At 50.0% G+C, this 20,322-nt stretch overlaps 1 protein-coding gene across 2 annotated transcripts in view; it reads right to left on the bottom strand.

Moving 5' to 3' along the window:
* Positions 1–830: 830 nt before the first annotated feature.
* Positions 831–20,322, bottom strand: part of ABL1 (ABL proto-oncogene 1, non-receptor tyrosine kinase) — a 128,415-nt gene continuing 108,923 nt past the window's right edge. For both annotated transcript variants that reach the window (XM_036260951.1, XM_036260952.1), the window contains exons 5-11: positions 15,016–15,100; positions 14,223–14,400; positions 11,987–12,171; positions 8,737–8,889; positions 7,439–7,528; positions 6,916–7,080; positions 831–4,349 (exon numbers count right to left, since the gene is read on the bottom strand). In XM_036260951.1, coding sequence (XP_036116844.1) covers positions 2,638–4,349; positions 6,916–7,080; positions 7,439–7,528; positions 8,737–8,889; positions 11,987–12,171; positions 14,223–14,400; positions 15,016–15,100 — 2,568 coding nt within the window. In that variant the 3' untranslated portion in view covers positions 831–2,637. The remainder of the gene's footprint in view (positions 4,350–6,915; positions 7,081–7,438; positions 7,529–8,736; positions 8,890–11,986; positions 12,172–14,222; positions 14,401–15,015; positions 15,101–20,322) is intronic.

Consider the following 20,322-nt stretch of genomic DNA (forward strand, 5'->3'; position numbering starts at 1 on the left):
CCACCGTCTGGAGCTGAGGCTGGGCGGAACCACGCTCTTCCTGTGCTTGGCGAGCAGATCTACACCCGACACATCCACTGGCTTGAGAAGCATCATCATCACAGGTGCTGCTCACTTGCCTGATCTCCACTTCCTGCTGTCAGCTGGTCACATGGAGACCAAGATGAGAAAAGTCGGTGCCAGCCCCCACGGCCCCCTGGCTGGGGGCAGGAGAGGCCGAGGCAGGGCCCAGGGCGGCATTTCCATCCCCTTGCAGGCCAGCACACCCTGCTTCTCCTCCAGAAGAGATGGTACCAGGCGTGGTGAACAGTGAGGGGCATTTCGGGGCGGAGGGCAGTGGCAGAAAGTGAGTTCAAAGGCGAAGGGAGAGAAGCAGCACCGGTGAGGGGATTAACTCCCTCCGGCCAGTGAGGAGTCAGGACATCAGGCCCCCTGCCCCCACTGCCATTACCTGTGGTGGCCTGGCCCTTGGCACAACCCTCGGGCTAGCCCTCCTTGCTTGCACCAGACAGAGAGGCCCGCACCGTGGCCCAGCCCACTCTCAGTGCCGCTGACAAGAGCTGGGCTGCGAGCAAGCGAGCGTCAAGGGCGCAGGAGGGCTTGAGGGCAGGGCAGGGAAAGTGCCTGCCGGCGACACAGGCCACAGGACCCTGCCGTGACCCTGCCCTGTTCTGCTCCACAAAACCCAAGGCAGAGCCTCCAGCCCTCCAGGAAAACGGCGCCCTCCCTCCCGACATGCACCTTGGCTTTGGGCAACAGGGAAGAGTTACAGAACAAAGCAATCCGCCCAAATTCTAATGTAAACATTTATTTAAAAAATACTACGGAGGAGAGATGTGGATTCAAAAAACAGAGTCATATACAGAAACAAAATGTACTGGACCAAAGGAAAAAAAGAGACACCAGAGGCCTTCAGGAAGGGAGGGGAGTGGGAACTTATTCACACGTCACTTATAAAAGAGCACGTCTACGAGTGTAATACCAAAGTATAGATGCAGACGTAGTGGCACATGTGGAGAGAGACCAGCACCTCGCGGAGGCGGAGGCGAGGCCGTGGGTCTGCTCGCTCTGCCCGCGAGGCCGGCGGTGTTCCAGCACCTCCCTCAGTCTGTGACATGGCAGTCTGGGGGCGAAGAGGTGATGCGCTGTGAGAACAGTATCAAACAATCCAGAGAAATAAAATACAAGTTTAGGTGATTAGCGTAAAAACGGCCTGTGTGAGGTCACAGGCACGAGAAGGTTTTGGGGAGCAGATGGTGGTTTTCTTCTAGTGTCTCCAAGGGTTACTTCTGGGTCTGCAGTAAGGCCCAGGCAGGTGTCCGCCCACTCCTCAGCAGCTGCTCTAGGTCAAGGCCAAGGAGACCTGAGCCCTTGGCCCACGAGCCTGGTCCTGGGCAGCCAGGAGATGGTGACACCAAGGCCTGCTCTTCGAGACACGTTCTGGGGTTTCCTCTGTGGCTATCTTCATCCCTGATGGCCAAGTGTTGCTCGTGGTAATGGAGTAAGATGCCTGCCCACGAGGGTACAGCCACCACTGCTGGGGCTTTGGTGCCGCAGGTCTTTCTCCTCCCGTCTGCGTGCTGGTGCCCAGCGTCTTGGAGGCTGTGCTGAAGGCAGAGCTTTGAAATGCTTCAAAACCCCAGAAAACTGAAGACTCACAAAGGAAAGAGCCCTGCAAACATCTACTCTGTCTTAGGGGAGGGCAAGGGAGGGGAAGGAGATTGGTCAGAAATCAAGATCAAGTGCCTTTTTCAGGGCACCGGAAAATGCAAAAGGAAGGTAACACTGGGACCCCCGAAGGCCTGCCTAGGGCCCGGGCCATCCCAGCACCAGCTGTTCACCCAACAAGTCACCCCTCCCGCCTCCCCTGCCCCGTATGCTGGACAGCGACCCTACTCCCCTTAAGACTCAAGCTTTCTATCCAGGATTAGCAGTGCATGTCACAAGAGAACAAGAAACTGGGCTCTGGGGACATGCAGAGAAGGGTGACAGGACATTCTTCCACACCATGGGCCTCTTCAGCGCCCCCCATTCCTGGGACCCAAAGGCTGGCTGGTGTCAGCACCCCGTTTTACCCCCCGAATAAGAGCTGTCCTTCACACGAGGAAACGGGGAGGGCACCAGGCCGGCACAGTGGAGGCAGAGGGACCGCTGGCAGAGCTTCCCGGGTCATTCTGGAAACGTGTCTTAAGCACAGGAGACAGGAGGAGGAGGGTGCAGGCTCCCTCCACCAGGTGAGTGAAGGTGACAGCTCCGTTCAGGGCACTTGTTGGGGAACATGGAGGAGGCAGAGGCAGAGGGAACCCTCAGGAAGAGAAGAAACACGAGGGAATGCTCACCCACTTCCCAGCCGGCTGCAGCGCTCAGCCTGGAAGAGCCTGCGGCAAGGGCTGGCATGCCGACCGCAGTCCAGCGGGACTCCAGACAGAACGCAGGACAGGGCTCGGCGAGCGGGCTGAGCAGGAAAGTGCAGGAGGACAGTTGGTGCACGACGTAGGTAGTAGGGCTGTATTCCACGGTGGCCCTCAGCTCCTGGGCCAAGGTCCCAGCTCACTGGTCCTTGTCAGCCACTGTCAGGGGCACAGGGGAGCCCTCACGCACGGCAAGCGGATCTGGCTGCCTGACGCCTGGCTTCTGCTACCTCTGCACGATGTCACTGATCTCTTTTACCGAGCTGAGGAGTTTGCTGAAGTCCTGAGTGGCCGCTGGGCCACTCCCCGCTGTTGCTGGGCAGATCTGAAGCTCCCGGAGATTATTCTCCAGTTTGTTGATGGCCTCGCGGAAAGCAAATTTCCTCATTTGCTGGATGGAGTCCACATAGCTCACGCAGAACGTGTAGAGGTTTTTGCCGGCTTCCAGCACGGCACTATGGCTGGCCATCTGCTCAGAGTTCTTGGAGATGGCCAGGCACAGGGCCTCGGTACTGTCCAGGACCACACCCTTGGTGATGGTGCCACTGGCGATGCGCTCGGGAGGTTGGCGGGTTTTTCGAAGAGACACACGGGTCGATATGAGAGGGATGAAGGCGGTGGAGGATGGCTGGTCCCCTGCCAGGGCGGAGGATGCTGCTGGCAAAGTGGAGGGGGCGGGGACGGGGCTGGTTGGGGTCCCGGCTGGCTTGGTGGATGACGGAGGCTTTGGCATGGACGGGAGCACAGGCTTTTTGATGCCCTCTCCCAGCTGGCTGGGCTTGGCGGCGTCACTGTTTACGGCCTCCACCACCACGGCAGCCGATTTCACTTTCCCGCCGGTGCCGGCCTCGCCGGCTGCTTCCTGGCCAGGGCCCTGAGAGGGCCTCCCAGCTTTCCCCACAGAGGCCGGAGGGGGGGGTGGGGCAGGCTTGAGCTTGGACAGTTTCCCCTTGTCTCTCCCTGGGGACTCGGAGGAGGGCTTGTGCCTCCTCAGTCTGGATTCCTCCGTGAGGGCCTTGCTGGTCCCTCCAGATGCACATGGCCCTGCTCTGCCGGTGAGGGGCGCTGGCTCAGCGGCGGCAGGTGTCCCCAAGGCACTGGGCTTCCCGGCCTCTTCCTTGTGGGGCAGACCAGAGGAAGGAGCCACCACAACCTGCCTCCGGAGGAGTTTTGGAGTCAGACTGGGAGGGCTGGAGCCCGGGCTGGACTCTGCCGTGTCTCTGAAGACCTCGTCAGCCGCTTCCTCCGTCTTTTTCACCAGCCTGGGTGGGGGCGTCACTGTGCCTCTGGTCACCTGGTCAGACCTGTTCTCACTCGCCCGCTTCCGAGGCAGAGCTGGCTTCTCACTTCTGTGCCCTCCGAAAGTGGAAGAGTCGAACTGCCTTCCCGTGGACTGCAGATCCCGAGGCAGCGTGACTGACCTCCACTCGGTATCCCTGGCCCCGTGGGGCACGCAGGAGGCAGAGCAGGACCTCAGAAAGCGCTTGCTGGCGCTGCTGCCACTCTCCTCCTCGCTGGCTGCTAATCGGCTGCTGGTCAGCGTGCTGGACTTTTTCCACAGCGGGGGAGACCGGAAGCCTGTGCCCCCCGCCTCCCGAAAGGCTCCATTGGGGACACCAGCCCCGCTGTTGGGTTTGGGGGACTTGGCTGGCTCGGCTATATCCGAGGGTGTGAGAGCAGGCGCCCCGTTGCTGACCTCACGGCCGTCTTCCTCGCCGGGCCCCTTGCGCTCTGGCTGGCCGTCCATCTCCCGGAAGGAGCTGCTGCGTTTGGGAGGAGCCGGGGCTGTTTTCTTCTTCTTCTTGATCAAGGCGCTGAACAAGTTGGTCTTCTTGTCTTTGGGGAGAAGGCGTTCATCTTCATTCAGGCCACCATCCTGAGGACCCCGTTCTTTCCGAGGGAGCAGTGGGGACGCAGCAGGCTCATGGTCCAGCGGGTCTGAAACACAGTGGGAGAGCTGAGCCAGCCTGGACGAAAGGCTCCTGGGGGGCACGGAGCCCCAGCCGGCCTCCCACCCCCCACAGAGGTCTGGGCTCTGGGTGCCGGAAGGCCGGTGTGGTGACCAGCTCTGCCGCTCAGCAGCCATGAGGCCCAGGTAACTTACTTCTTTTTGCTCGTCCTCAGCTTTCTCATCTATGAAACGGGGAACAATACACCCACCTGTACACTGTTAGGACAATGTCATGCAATAATGAATGTGGGGCAATTGTCACAGCTCTTGGAGCATAATTTCTCAATAACTATTGTCCCCGTTGTTCATATTCTTATTAGGAAAAGCCTAGGTCTCTCTTGAAGACAGCAGAACAGAAAGCTGAAGCCCCTGGCCCCCATCCCTGCACTGTTTTCCTTTAAACCAGCAGACGCCCCCCACCGTCTGGTCAGTAAAAACCGTAACGAGGCTGAGCAAAGGGTCTGACCAGCCAGTGGGTTAAGGTGCCTACGAGGAGTGATCTAGAGAGAAAGGGACACACCCACTGGGCACAGTGACAATGGGCTATTCATTATGTTTGGGAAACAAGAAGGGGTAACCTTATAAAAATTTTAAATGGACACTCTCTCAATATGAACAACAGTTTCTAAGAAATCTTTCTGGTGTTGCCAAGGTCCTCACCAGTGAATGACAGAGTGCCCCTCGGGGGCAGCTGCAGCGAGAGGTTTCCTGTCACCCCTCATAACGCAGAGCAGAGGTACAGAGGCATTCATCAGAATACCAGGGGGTGCGCAGGACAAGTGGCTCAGGGAAAGCCGAGGACCTCCCAAAACTGTAAGCCAGGGGAGGAGGGCAAGGAAGGTGAAATTCAAATGAACTCTGCACAGCTGTATCCCAGGGCTGAGTAGCTGACACTCTTGGTTCGTGAGAGCACATATCAAAATAGCCCTCAGATGAACACTGACGGGCACACATGAACATGACTGCTCATCACTGGCTGCTTCGTAAGCCTGAAGTCCCCAGAGTAGCTCCTCCCCACTGCTCAGCGACCTGAAAGCATGACTAACAGAATGACAACGGGTCCACGGCTCTGCAGTTTAGGTGCCGTGGCCTCCCAAGTGGGCTGAGCAAGACGATCAGGGTTGTGGAAAGAAAGGACTGTAACTTGGACATATTTCTTATGGGAACTTTAAAGTGTATGGTTCATAATATAAATATATTTGTGTAGTGGTACGTGTGTGTGTGTGTGTGTGTGTATGCTATGCATGCAACTGAAAAAATTTGTTAATCCTCACCCAAAGATATTTTCCATTGATTTTTAGATAGAGTGGGAGGGAGGGAAAAAGAGAGAAAAACATTGATGCGAGAGAGAGACATCAACTGGTTGCCTCTTGCATGACCCCAACCGGGGCCAGGGATCGGACCCGCAACCCTTCAGTCCACAGGCTGATGCTCTAACCACTGAGTAAAACTGGCTAGGACATCAACTATTTATTTATTTATTTATTTATTTTTTATCCTCACCCGAGGATATTTTTCCATTTTTTGTTCAGATAGAATGGGAGAGAGAGGGAGAGAGAGAGAGAGAAACATCGACGTGAAAGGGACACATCGAGTGGCTGCCACCCACACGATCCAACCAGGGCCAGGGACAAACTGCAACCGAGGTACATGCCTTTGTGGGAACTGAACCCAGGTCTCTCCGGACTGCAGGCCAACGCTCTAACTGCTGAGCAAAACCGGCCAGGCGACATCAACTTTTTAAAAATATGGGCCCTGGCTGGTGTGGCTCAGGTGAACATCATTCTGTGCACAAAAGGTCGCCGATTCAATTCCTGTTCAGGGCACGATCCCCAGTCAAAAAGTGTGTAGGAGGTAACCAATCAATGTTTCTCTCTCTCTCTTCCTCTCCCTTCCTCTCTCTCCAGACTCAATAAAAGCATTAAAAAACAAAACAAACAGAAAATTCAACAACTTGGGAATCTGCTGTGACAAAATATCCCATAACTCCAGCTCTGCACTGTCCCTTCCCACTTAGTCTGTGGTCCGTCAGAGCTTCCCCTACAAACCAGACGCTGGCCTACTCTGCCACTTTTGTTCTGCCGCTTGCCTGCAGCAGGGCCCAGACCTCCAGGATTTGGGGGCAGGGGGACAACTGCTGCATCAGAGCAGCCTGGCTCTCAGTAGAGTCTGGCACATAGGTGGAACCAGGTCCAATCCCTGACAATATCGAGACCCTCCTGAACCAGTCCCATCCCCCTCTTGCTTTGCAGAGACTAGACAGGACACTCACTCTGCGCCACGGGCGTGAATAATACAAGAAAATGTGGGTTCCCTTCTCAGGTTTCATAAGCAGCTCTGCCTCTCTGACTGAACTAACTCTAAAGCCAATGGCTCCTAAGGACTCTTGGGTTGGGGGGATGGGGTGGGTGGGGGAGGTTTGCTGCGGGAAGAGGAGAACCTTCCTTTCAATGCTGACCACTAGCGTGGCATTTGCCTGCCCTCTGCGCAGGTCCCACTCACTGCTTCCTTGGCCACACTGGCCCCGGCCTCTGGCAGGGATGGGGGACATACCAGGCTCTCCCGGGCCCTTGGAGTGGGGTGTCTCAGGCACGTCGGTGGAGTCTTTGTGTTCGGTGGCTCTCCGGGAGGTTCTTGTCTTGGTGGGCAGCTCTGGGGCCTGCAGCAGAGTACCTGCAACACCTCGCATGCCTTTTTTCCCCAGTTCCTTTTCCACTTCTAAGACCGCCAAGAAAACCAAAAACAAACAACACATACACACACAAACCGGGAGCATCAGTAGTGGTGTCATTTTTGTATGTTGGGTTTTTCTTTTTTAAATAACAGTGGTCATCTACACACAATGACAGAAAAGAGATACAAATGATAAAGAAACAACACTTAGTAGTTTTTAGAATTCTGCATGGCTACAAAAGAGAGGGCTCCACACTCAACACTCCGTTCAGCTTTCTGATCTCAGGTCACTTGGCCCGCGCACTTCTCCCTGGAAGTGAACTAAAGGACCAGAGCTAGAGTCCTCATAGCCATCCCTCCGACCCCAACTTTCACCCCACTGCAGACACCCCAAGGACTTTACCATCCGATATGCTGGATTCCTGAAACATTGTTTCAAAAGCTTGGTGGATTTCAGCAAAGGACGGCCGGTCAGAGGGATTCCACTGCCAACCTGGACAGATGAGACTGGAGTTATTAGACCACCCCTGAGGCCTTGCTAACAAATGTGTGGCTTAGCACTTCTCAAGGAAAAGTCTAGAAATGAAAGAAGCATTCCACTCCTGCTACCCATCTTTTGGTGTGACAAGTTAAAGTGACAAATGCCACTGAGTCCTATTACAGATATTAAGAATTTGAAAAGACTTGATATTGGCAGCAATATAGATCGGAAAACCCGAGAGAGAGGCTGACAGCCAGCACTGCATTTACAAGTGTTTGATTCCCGACCCCACTCCAGCAAGTGCAGAGGATTACTAAGCCAAATGGCTTGCCTTCCACCTCGCCCTCCTTTTATGGTCACCGAAGTCCGAAATCCCTATCGCTAGAGAAATGCTCATCAAACGAGACTACAATGAGGATTAAGGACTGATCAAGCCCAGTGTTGGGGAGGATGTACAGTCACTCACATACACTTCTGGTGGGAGTCTAAGTTGGTACAACCTTTTTTGGGAAACAGTTTGGTAAAATCTATCAAAATTTAAAATACACAGAGCCCTCTGAGCCAAGAGTTCAACTTTTAGCAATACAGGTACAATGCAGAGAGGTAAGTGTGTGAGGGTGGTCACTCCTACCTTGCTTATAATGGCAAAACCCAAACAGATGTGTAAAACAACCAAGTGTTCATCAAGAGAGGACTGGGTGAATGACTGAATCATTTAATGGGCTGCTGAAGAGCTAGATAAAGATAAATGGGGGGAGGAGGAGGGAGCAACAACTCTGAGTTATGGATATGAAAAGATAAATCTATCACACTGCTAAGTGCAAAGAAAGCTGCGGGAATGATTTGATATATATAATAAAACCAACCAGATAAACATCCCCTTGACTGACTACCTACTGCAGCACATGTTTGAAGGTAGGTCAAGGAATTTGTATTTATTAAAAAGAAATCCAAGTTTGGTATCCATCAATCCCAATTTTGTATTAAAAAAACGAACAAAAAGCCCTCACACATAAATACTATGTATGAACAAAGGTATAGAGAAACACTGAAAAAGAGTCTGCAAAAATATGTATTAAATGGTTTCATTCACTGCTCTGAAGACCGGGAACAGAGAGAGAAAATGGAATACGCTAATCCTTCACTTCACATACACACTCCTGCATGGAATGTCTACAAAGCCCACATGTAATTTTCAGAACTGGCAGGGGAAGGCTCACATGCTCGCATGAGTTCGTAGACCTTCTCTGGGCAGCCTTCTGGGCGCTCCATGCGATAGTCTTTCTCTAGCAGCTCATACACCTGGGAGAGGTCAATTCCCGGGTAAGGTGACATGCCATAGGTAGCAATCTCCCAAAGCAGTACTCCAAATGCTAGGGGAAAAAAATAATGAAGAAGGTTATTTGAAACGTGCAAGATTTAAGTATCTTGCATTTAAAATTGGTCACCTAAGTAGTAGACATCAGAAGTTATACCTGCAAAAGCGGGCCAGGTGCTGACATTTTACTAGGCTCTTAATTACAACAGCCCAGGACAGAATGAAGCGCTCAGTTCCCTCACTCCCACTGACTAGAACGCTGAAGGAGAGAAGAGGACTGGATTGATGAGCCCTCCAAGGTTTCGCAGGTAATGTGATCATCCTGCTGGGATATGCGGTGGGGGTATCTAGGGCTACCAAGGCAGGAGGCCACTTCTACTAGCGCTGTACTTAAGACAGCCACCTCCCCTTTCTGGAGTATGAGATTATCTCTAAGGCCCCTTCCAACTCTAAAAATTTCACAAAAATCTTATAAAATCTTTGAAAGTCTTGCAGGCCCAGAATATAGCTTTGGAATTCCTGATCCCAATGAGGGAAGCAGAACCGACTCCCTGGAGAAATGGGTGGCTCAGGTCTAGGCAGGGAATGAAGCTAAGTATCTGACCACTCCAAACAGCACAGATGCTACCGAAAGCTACAAGGGTCTTGTCAAAAGGACTAGGAGCAACACGAAGTTCCCACCAGCCAAAGATGAGATGGTCTGCGTATCAATAAGAAAAATAACTGCACGGATGTTTAAACACATTATATGTGAGTTCATTTTATATATCACACACACACACACACACACACACACACACACACACACAATAAACAAAAAGCTAATTGGTCACCATTGCGGAGCATTAAGAAACTAACTCATTATTATAAAAATTAGTAAATAATGGCAAGAAAGCAAACATTACCCTGCCTTTCCTATATGAACAGTACCGCTGAATAACCAAACAATAGATGAGGGAAAGTTTTTTTCTTATAAAAGTATTGAGCTAATAAATGAGTAAGAAATGACAGAATTAAAAAAACTACCTAATAAATTAGTGGACAGAGGGAATGCACATCAGTAATGGCTAAAATCATAAAAGGGAGAAAATCAAAATTATGTACCTATTGATGAAAAAGCACAGCACTCTCTATGAAGAACTTTTTTATTTTTAAATCCTTATCTGAGGATATTTTTCCATTTATTTACAGATAGAGTGGGGCAGGGGAGAAACACCAACTGGCTGCCTCCTGCATGACCTGACCAGGGCCGGGGACAAACTGCAACCGAGGCACATGCCTTTGACAGGAATCGAACCCGAGACTCTTTGGTCCATGGGCCGATGCTCTAACCACTGAGCAAAACCGCACACGACAAGAACTCATAACTAAAAGAAAAAAAAAAGTCAAATCTGAATAAGATCAAGCTGTTCAGATTGAACTACCCATTTACTAGGAATACTGGAGAGGAACATATTAAATCATACCACAGGGATACAATGAGCAAAATCCAGAATGTGGGAAACTTTAAAGGACAAATGATAGGATTTCCTCAACAAATAAACAGCAAGGTAAATGAAGAGAAGGAGAGGGAACTTACATATTAGAGGGACCTTAAGAAACATATCAACTAATCACCTTGTGTGAACCATATTTCGATCTCAATTTAAACAGACTGTAAAAGTATGACTTTTATGATTCAATGGGAAAGTTGAACACTAACTGAATATTTGATAGTATTTGGAAATTACCATCAACTTTGGGAGGAGGGGCACAGTGGTCATGAGAATAAAAATGGCATCTTTAAGAGGTTCACGCTCAATACTTATGGCAAAATAATATGATGTCTGGGATTTGCTTCGAAGTAAGTGTCAGGGGAGTGGGTGGGGCACAGAGGATAAAAGAGCACCATGAGGTAGTGATCAGTAAAGCTGGGTGATGGGTGCAACGGGGCTCATTAAGCAACTATTTCTTCTTTGGGGTATGCTTACAATTTGCCATTAACAAAACGTTCTTTAAAAAAGTAAACATACGCCCTGGCCAGTTTGGTTCAGCGGTTATAGCGTCGGCCTGCGGTCCTGAGAGACCCGGGTTCGGTTCCCGCTAAGGGTGCGTACCTTGGTTGCAGTTTGTCCCCGGCCCTGGTTGGTTGTGCGGGTGGCAGCCACTCGATGTGTTCCTTTCACATCGATGTTTCTCTCTCTCTCTCTCTCTGTTCCTCTCTCTCCCTCCCACTCTACCTGAACAAAAAATGGAAAAATGTCCTCTGGTGAGGATAAAAAAAAAAAAGTAAACATATAATACTGTTACATGATGCTTCAGAGGGTAGTATCCTATTGAAAGCCCAACCCAGAGTACACAGCATTTCCTGACTACAGGAAACCTCTGGGTGCCTGCAGGGTTGGCTAGCTGCCCCCACAAACCCAAACAGCAAACTTAGAATGAAGACAAAGATGGGATAAATTATTTCGGAAGAAAAAGCTCACTTTTACTTCATTTTGGAGAGAAAACAGGGAAAAAAATATTTTTATTTATTGATATTTAAATCCTCACCCGAGGATACTTTTTTCCATTTATTGTCCAATAGTGGGGAGGGGCGGGGGGAGAGAGACAGCTGCATGAGAGAGACACATCAATTGGTTGCCTCCCACACAACCTCGCCCAGGGCCAGGGACCAACCGCAACCGAGGTACACGCCCTTGACCAGAATTGAACCTGTGACTCTCTGGTCCAGGGGCTGACGCTCCACCGCTGAGCCATACCGGTCAGGGCAGAAAAAACTTTTAAATGAAAAAGAAACAAGCAGCCCTGGCCCGTCTGGCTCAGTGGTTAGAGCGTCAGCCCTTGGACCAAAGAGTCATGGGTTCGATTCTCATCAAGAGCACGTACTTCGGTTGCAGTTCAGTCTCTAGTCCTGGCTGGGGTCGTGGGGGGGGGGGGGGGTAACCAGTCAATGTGTCTCTCTCACATTGATCTCTCTCTCTCTCCCTCCCTCCCACTCTATCTGAAGATTGAAAAAAAAAAAAACAAGCAAAAGAGAGAATTAAGTAATGGGGGGGTGCGGGAGAAATAAAATAGCAAGAAATGAAAAAGCAAGGAGAGGAGAATAAAATAAAAAAGGAGAAAAGAAGCCACACTCTGGACAGGCGAGGAGGGAACAGAAGTGGCCTTACCCCAGACGTCGGACTTGATGGAGAACTTGTTGTAGGCCAGGCTCTCAGGCGCTGTCCACTTGATTGGGAACTTGGCGCCGGCATGGGCTGTGTAGGTATCCCCTGTCATCAACCTGCTCAGGCCGAAATCCGCCACCTTCACCAAGTGGTTTTCCCCTACCAGGCAGTTTCGGGCAGCAAGATCTCTGGGAAAGGAAAAGTTCACCCGTGAGACTTCCTGGCTAGTTCTCCAGCTTTACTAATCCACCACCGACAAAGGAAAAAGGGAGTCTGGTACCCTGGGAACTCACGTTAACTCCTCACTAGGGAGCAACACCCACCCCTCAGCTCTCACCTGGGCTCCCAGCATGGTGAGAGGCAGCAGACCCCTCAGGGCTTGGGAGCAGGCTCCCTGGCCCTGTGACCTGGAGGCAAGGTAATGATGCTGGAACTCAGTTACCTCATCCATAAAATGAAAAGGACAACAACAGCGCCTACTTCTTAGGGTTGTTGTGAATGATAATCAACATGTAAAGTGCTTCATCTAGGTGTCTAATTTGGTCATCACTGCTCTAGGCCAGGGACCAGTCTTCTATTGTGAGAAACTTACATCAGAGGGACTCTCCGCTTGTCCCATCCAGACTTGGTAGGACAAAATAAAATAAAGCCCAGAGCATTTTTTGCCCAAATAGTGTTTCTTCTTTCTTCCCGATGCTTATCCACCAAATGTTTTATCCTATAACTTCTCTCCTGTATAATCAGCTTCCTCTCACCTCCTGATTCTACCAAGGGGTAGGAGTCTAATCTTTGTTCACGGACATTAGCCAGGAAATCATAAGGCGAACAGGAACAGAGGAATGAGAAGAGGCAGCAGCTGTAGTGATGGCTGCACAGGACAGCTTGATCATCAGCAATCAGAGGGAAATTAAATACAGAGAGTTGTGCCTATTAGGATTTTGGTAAAGGATTTTATGTTTGCCCAAATGAAGAGGGAATGGACCTAGCTGTGCAAGGCAAACCAGAAGTCAAGAAATCTCAATTTGCAGCCTCAGAGGGTTCACATTCTTGAGTGACAGGAGCATCTGAATCAGGGTCTCATGGAGCAGAGAAAATCTGTCTTACAAGGAACTGCCAGCATTTCATGCATGCTACTCTTATTTCTCACTATGAAACCTCATGTACAGGTTTCACACTTGAGTTAATTGGGTAGGAAAGGTCACCACGGCAGTGTGGAGAACATCTTGTATAAAAGACTCCGGCAAAGCCCCTCAGGCTCTGTCCTGCACAGGCTGTCACTTTGCTAGGAAGCCATTTCCACCGCCAAAGAATGCGAAGACCAAGATAATTGTGGCACACTTGAAGGTCAAAACACTTCAGGCTTTAAAACAGCAAAGACGCTTAATTTAGAACCACAGATACACAATTCTGACAACTGTGGAAACATTGCTGAACCAGATGACAGCACGTTAAGTGGAGAATGAAATGATAATAAAGAGAAGGGAGGGAAACAAACGCAACGCAGAAACAAAACCCACGTAGTGGCTTATCACTGCAAACTTGTGTAAAAGCGATGCCCACTGCTCTCAGGTCACTGGGTGCACGCTGGGCTTGAGGAGCAACGAGCACTGCACTCAGGGGAGCTGTGATCATCAGGAAGGATGCCTTTTATGAATCACTTAATATTCTACTGAGCCCAACATGATTCCAAAGTGAGATATTTCTTTTTTTTTTTTTTTTTTTTTTTTTTTTTTTTATCCTCACCTGAGGACATTTTTCTATTTTTTGTTCAGGTAGAGTGGGAGGGGGAGAGAGGAAGAGAGAGAGAAACATCGATGTGAAAGGGACACATCGAGTGGCTGCCACCCGCACGACCAACCAGGGCCGGGGACAAACTGCAACCGAGGTACGTGCCCTTAGCGGGAACCGAACCCGGGTCTCTCGGGACCGCAGGCCGACGCTCTAACCGCTGAGCCAAACCGGCCAGGGCCAAAGTGAGATATTTCTTAACCCAGGGATTAACTGCTCTGCTGTCCAGAGTCTAGGCCTGGTTGAATTTAGCCCCGGACTTCAGCACACCCAAAGCTGGCAATGTCAGGAGCCCAGTGTTTGCCTTTGTTCCAAGGTCTAATATGTTGCCAGCACTCAAGTTAGAGGCTGGGCCAGAAGTCCTCAGAGGCGGGAGCTTTTTGTAGAAGGATGCCAGGCCCCACACTCACTCCATGGCTCTGTAGGGAGGGCTGCTCGACCAAGCTCCTACCTGTGGATGAAGTTCTTCTTCTCCAGGTACTCCATGGCTGATGAGATCTGAGTGGCCATGTATAGCAGCACCACTGCATTTACCTCCTGCCGGTTACACTCTCTCAGGTAGTCCAACAGGTTCCCATAGGTCATGAACTCAGTGATTATATAGAACGGAGGCTCCCGGGTGCACACCCCTGCCAATAAGACATTGTGGGCTTCAGGGTGCTGCTCTACTCCCAAGTGAGCGAATGTCAGAGAGGACTGGCACTAAACAAAAATGCTTCTGAAATGGATGCTGACTCTGCCCCAAAGTCCTGGGCCTAACTTCTAACATGGTGCCAAGCACTTGTGACTTGAGACTATGCTCCTGTGGGAGGGACATACTCACACTCTTTTCTTCCTCTCCAGCCAATGAACTTAAACAGGAAGAGGCTGTCAATTAGTTCAGAAGCAAAGGCCAGGCCCACCTCGAACAGCCTGAATCACTGTTATTTTACCCCACAATGGTTATGTCTGATGGTTACATCTACTTATAGAATCACTTCAGTGAAGAAACATTAAAAATTTCAGAAGCCAATCTGAGATTTGACTGCTTTTAGGTATCAATTTAAAATAATAACATTCTCTTTCACTCCACCCCACCCCACCCCCAACACACACTACCACATAGGCCTCCTTTACCAACGGCTGAATGCCGGCAGAGAACAGAAGTCCAAATGGGAACTCTCAATGCAACCAGCCACTCGTCTCTGCTTTAATAGCACCTGTGCCACCCAGAGGGTTTCATTAAAAGAGCTGCACACACTCACCAAGTAACTGTACTAGATTAGGGTGCTTGATCTCTTTCATCACTGCGGCTTCTTTTAAGAACTCTTCTACCTCCATGGTGTCCTCCTGCAGGAAAAAAAGTGGTGCAATTATTTCAGCAAGGAATGTGGTTAAGTGGGAAAGTACAACATGAACTTTCATGTGGTAAAGGACATGGTCAGTACGAGTTGGAGCGTTGATGAACAATCATTTTTGTAAACCAGTTTCGACCATCACACTGCTCTGGACAGGTTCCCTGGCAGTCGAGCATCACCTCAACAGCACAAATTCTCCCCTCTGGTGCTGAGCTCTTGAATTCTCCCCCAGGGCAATACATCAGGGCTGGCTGCTACACAGACTGTATCTGTTTCCATTACCTTGTGGAGTTTGTGGGGTGAGAGAGATGGATACAGGCGAACGCCACAGACACAGTACTACTATTTCCCTAAGGAACAGCTAGTTTTCAAGGAAGCCCAAATGCACCCGATTTAAGGGAAGAGATCCTAATGATACAAAAAGATACTGGATTACCAAAGAACGATGTCTCAAAACAGGGCAGGAACAGAAGATGTGCAACTGCCTAAGGTGCAGTCACAGGCTCTCAATGAAGCAGTCACCGCTGTGTGTCAGGTCAACCACTCATTCTAAAACTGTTCTCACGAGCAGTTCCCCCAAAGTCATGAGCTCTTGGCAGCAAGTTCTCAGTATCTGAACGCCGAGGGGAGACACAGATATTAGCAGATGCCCAGAGGAACATGCTACTTCTGCACCCCCTCACATATTTTGAGTCTAGGCCAACGATTTTCAACCAGTGTGCAAGAATTTTTACAACATGCAATACCTGACTATTTAGTCAGGGGCACTGATCTCTTTTCTCTTAGACTGTCAAATAAAAAATAACAACAGCTGCCCTGGCCAGTTTGGCTCAGCGGTTAGAGCATCAGCCTGTGGTCCAGAGAGACCCGGGTTTGGTTCCTGCTAAGGGCACGTACCTCGGTTGCAGTTCGTCCCTGGCCCTGGGTTGTTTGTGCGGGTGGCAGCCACTCAATGTGTCCCTTTCACGTCGATGTTTCTCTCTCTCTCTCTTCCTCTCTCCCTCCTACTCTGTCTCAACAAAAAATGGAAAAATGTCCTCGGGTGAGGATAAAAAATAAAATAAAATTAATTTAAAAAAATAACAGTGGTCAACACAACAATAGCCGTATGGTGTGAATGAATAAAAATTATACCTATTTTGTAGGGTTTTTTTGGTCAGATCGGGGGAAAAATGTATTTTTTGGTGTACCAGAGTTTTAGTAATTAGTTTGTGCCATGAGCTGAAAACGGTTGAACATCGCTGCTCTGGGCTCTGGCCCGCGTGCTGTGGCACTGGCCCCACAGTAGCCGTCACACGAGGGCCTTGCTGCCATTTATGTTGGGTAAACTTCTTTTTGACTTGGAGAACACTGTCCTCAAAACAGGAAGCAGGTGGTGGTAAAGGACATGGTCTGTTTGCTGTGAGAACCTGGCCATAAAGGCCAATGAGGGAAGCAAGACATCACCCTCCAAGTTTCAACACGGCGTTTGGGTTTTTCTGAAGAGAGCGTGCGCACAGGAGATGGGGAGTGACTTCTTGAAGACTAGATTCCCCAGGAGGAAAGCTTTATGCGCTGTCCTGCCCTCTGGGAGACAAAGACCTAAAGTGCCCTTGCTGTAGCACTCACCTGGCTGCACCATTCCCTTGGGAAGACTGCCAGAGGACAAGTCAACCTTTCTTAGCACTTTCTCGCTTTGGTCTACCATGTTTACAAGCGAAGCATGACCAATGAGTTATGTGTCAGCCCATTATTATCCCTTTGCTTATGGCTCTACGAGACTGAAACTTAGAAGAAACAATTTATTGCTCTTTAAAAATGGCGAGCTGTTGTAAATATCAATTAAACATCACTGGTAGTCTCTGTGGGGGAAAAGGACTCCTCCCTGCAGCCTGCCCATTGGCTGTTGAATTCTTCCGAGTCCTCTCTGCTCCTTACCGTGCTCAGCTGACCATGCCGTCTGGGTGTGAAGCTCTGATTTACTAGGGTAACACGCTAATGTCAAAGGCAGGAGAGTGAACCCCTGCCAGAAACGAGGGACTCAATGCCGCTCAGGTAAGAACCAGGGGCGTTAAGAATCTTGCCTGGCCAAGAATATGTTCAAAACTAGCTCTCCCATTAAGTTTTCTAGACAGGTGGAGTTTTTCGATTTTAAAGCACCACATAATAAACCACGCAGTGAACTCATTTCAGAAACACCACTTGGCTTTTCTAAAAGAACCGTGTCCTAGATCTTGAGACTTGGACACGCACGAAGAATACAGCTTTCAAAGGCATCCTCCTCTTTTTGCCTGTCTTTCTCTCTCCTTTCATTCACACCCATGCATGCACACATGTAGGCAGTACACATAAATCACTGGGGTTTTTTTCCTTTCAGGACAATTGGTGTGAACTTGTCTCCCCCTGCTGGAATCAGACCTGGTTCAATTTATAATGAAAACTGCTAACGGCATACTACGTGCAGCTGTGTTGAACTAGAAATACCTCTGATGCTATCCTGTTACATTCCTTCACTTCTATTTTTTAAATTTCCATTATGTTTTTGAAGAGAATTCTTCCATTTTTACACAGTAAAATAAAACTAACTCAGATTAATTAGTGCGAAGGTAACACTTTGAGTAAAAGCTGTGAATTTCAGGCTTGGCTGTTAGGGAGGGAGATGGGTCACCTAACCTCTCTTCATAAGGACCGACTGGTCTAGCCCAGATGTGGGTGCACCTTTTGCTGGTACAGCCGAGAGGGTAAGAGGACGACTGGCGAGCTATGTCAACCAGGCTCTGCCACTGTCCGACCATGGGGAGACTTACAGAACAGGTGACATGGAGGTCATCTCCGACCTGCCGTTTTCTCATCTACCAGGTGGAAAAAGCAGCGGTGTTCACTTCATGCACCAAGTGCCAGACGTCTCGCCCAGACCACGGTCAGCACTCCATGAGCAGAACTCATGTCATCATTGTGAAGACAGCTGATCTCTACTCCTGAGAAGCAGTCTAAATGTACTGCTTGCATGAAAGATGGGCTGATTACTTAATACAATTTTTTAGCCTTTCTCATATACATCCTCCCGGACCCCACATCTCACCAGCATATTCTTTTTTTTTTTTTTTATCCTCACCCGAGGATATTTTTCCATTTTTTGTACAGATAGAGTGGGAGGGAGAGAGAGGAAGGGAGAGAGAGTGAGAAACATCGACGTGAAGGGACACATCGAGTGGCTGCCACCCGCACGACCAACCAGGGCCGGGGACAAACTGCAACCGAAGTACGTGCCCTTAGCGGGAACCGAACCCGGGTCTCTCCGGACCGCAGGCTGACGCTCTAACCGCTGAGCCAAACCGGCCAGGGCTCACCAGCATATTCTAACCAGCTTCATCTGTGTGCTCACTGGCCTCGCCTCCAAGAGCAGCTCTTCTGCGTCCTGAGAGAGAACGTCGCTCTTTGGAACTGCTCCACACTCTGCCGCTGCGGCGCAGCTCTCAGGGCCCGCTGCCTCGCTCTCGGCGGGGACCCTGGCCCTGCGTCAGGGCTTCGTCTGAGATCAGTGTCCGACATCGCCGGTTCTTACCCAAATGTTCGGTGAGCAAGGTTACAACCACAGGAAGTCCTGCCCTTCACCCATCAGTTGGACCAGGGTCAGCACATTTAAAACACTGGAAAGCTGTTTTCTGAGCTCGACTGAGCAGGGTGGTCCACAAACCAGATGTGGGACTTGAAGTCCAACGAAAATTCCATGAGAAACTACATCACAGAGGGAGCCTAGAACGCTGATCCCCAAATGCTGCCACTGTATCAGCTCCACAGCCGGAGACGCCACTGCAAGGCCGAGCGCAGCAGGGCCCGTGTCCTGGGCTGCGCGGCCTCCCCTGGAGCACAGCCCCCCGAGCGAAGTCGGCGCCACTGTGTGCACTGCCCGGTGTTAGTGCTGCCAGGGAGCCTGCCTTCTCTGCTCGTTTTGGAAGCAGGAGGCAGGCAGGGAGGGGGAGAGAGAGAAATCACTGATTGACTGCCTTCTACACGACCCCAACCAGAGGCGGGGATCAAACCTGCAGCTAGAGTACATGCTCCGAACCAGATATCATCACATCTGCGACCCTTCAGTCCGAGAGCTGATGCTCTAACCACTGAGCGAAACTGGTCAGGTCCAAAACTGGGTACAATTTTAAGTCAACATTTTATAACAAAGTTATGTTGTTCTATTTTTTTTTATCCTCACCTGAGGACATTTTTTGCATTTATCTTCAGATAAATAGAGCGGGAGGGAGAGGGGGGGGGGAGAGAGGAGAGAGAAACATCGATGTGAGAGAGCCACACTGACTGGTTGCCACCCACACAACCCCAACTGGGGTGGGGACAAACTGCAACCAAGGTCCATGCCCTTAGTGGGAACCGAACTCAGGACTCTCTTGTCCGCGGGCTGACACTTTAACCACTGAGCCAAACTGGCCAGAGTCGTTGTTCTATTTTAATGGTAAACGAGTCAGTTAACTTATGATTCAATCTTAATGCCACAATTACACCAACAATAGTCTTTTCCAAATTCTATTAACTTATACAACCACTTCATAGGAGAAAACTGACTTACAAACTAACTTGGAACACAGCTCATGAAAATTGGGGCTTTTTTTTTTTTTTTTTTAATTTTTTTTTTTTTTATATTTTATTCAGATAGAGTGGGAGGGAGAGAGAGAGAGAGAGAAACATCAACATGAAAGGGACACATTGAGTGGTTGCCACCCGCACGACCCAACCAGGGCCGGGGACAAACCGCAACCGAGGTACATGCCCTTAGCGGGAACTGAACCCGGGTCTCTCCAGACCGCAGGCCGACGCTCTAACCGCTGAACCAAACCGGCCAGGGCGAAAATTGGGGCTTTTTGTATTTGACAGTTAATTCTCTTAGGCACATCCTGCCTTTAACAAGGGTCAAGTCAAAATTCAAACTATCAGTTCCCCATCGGTGGGCCTTGGCTGTAATTCCAGTTTCCCATCCATAGGGGTCAACCTAGTGCCTCTTTTTTCCATGTTCTCTAGGTCTTCCTCATGCCCTGAAGGAATAGAACACCAGGAGGCTGCCTAGTGGTTCAATAAGGAGTCGAATTTAAAAGCAGGGCCTTGCCCCCCCTGCTGGTTTAAAGAGGAGCTAGCAATACAAATTGGGCAGGAAGGGGGGAGGTGGGGGGTGGTGGAGATGGACAGACAAGACATGACTGACTCAGGGGCCCAGTGGGGGTATGG

This window comes from Molossus molossus, unplaced genomic scaffold, assembly GCF_014108415.1.
Source record: "Molossus molossus isolate mMolMol1 unplaced genomic scaffold, mMolMol1.p scaffold_m16_p_14, whole genome shotgun sequence".
NCBI lineage: Eukaryota > Metazoa > Chordata > Mammalia > Chiroptera > Molossidae > Molossus > Molossus molossus.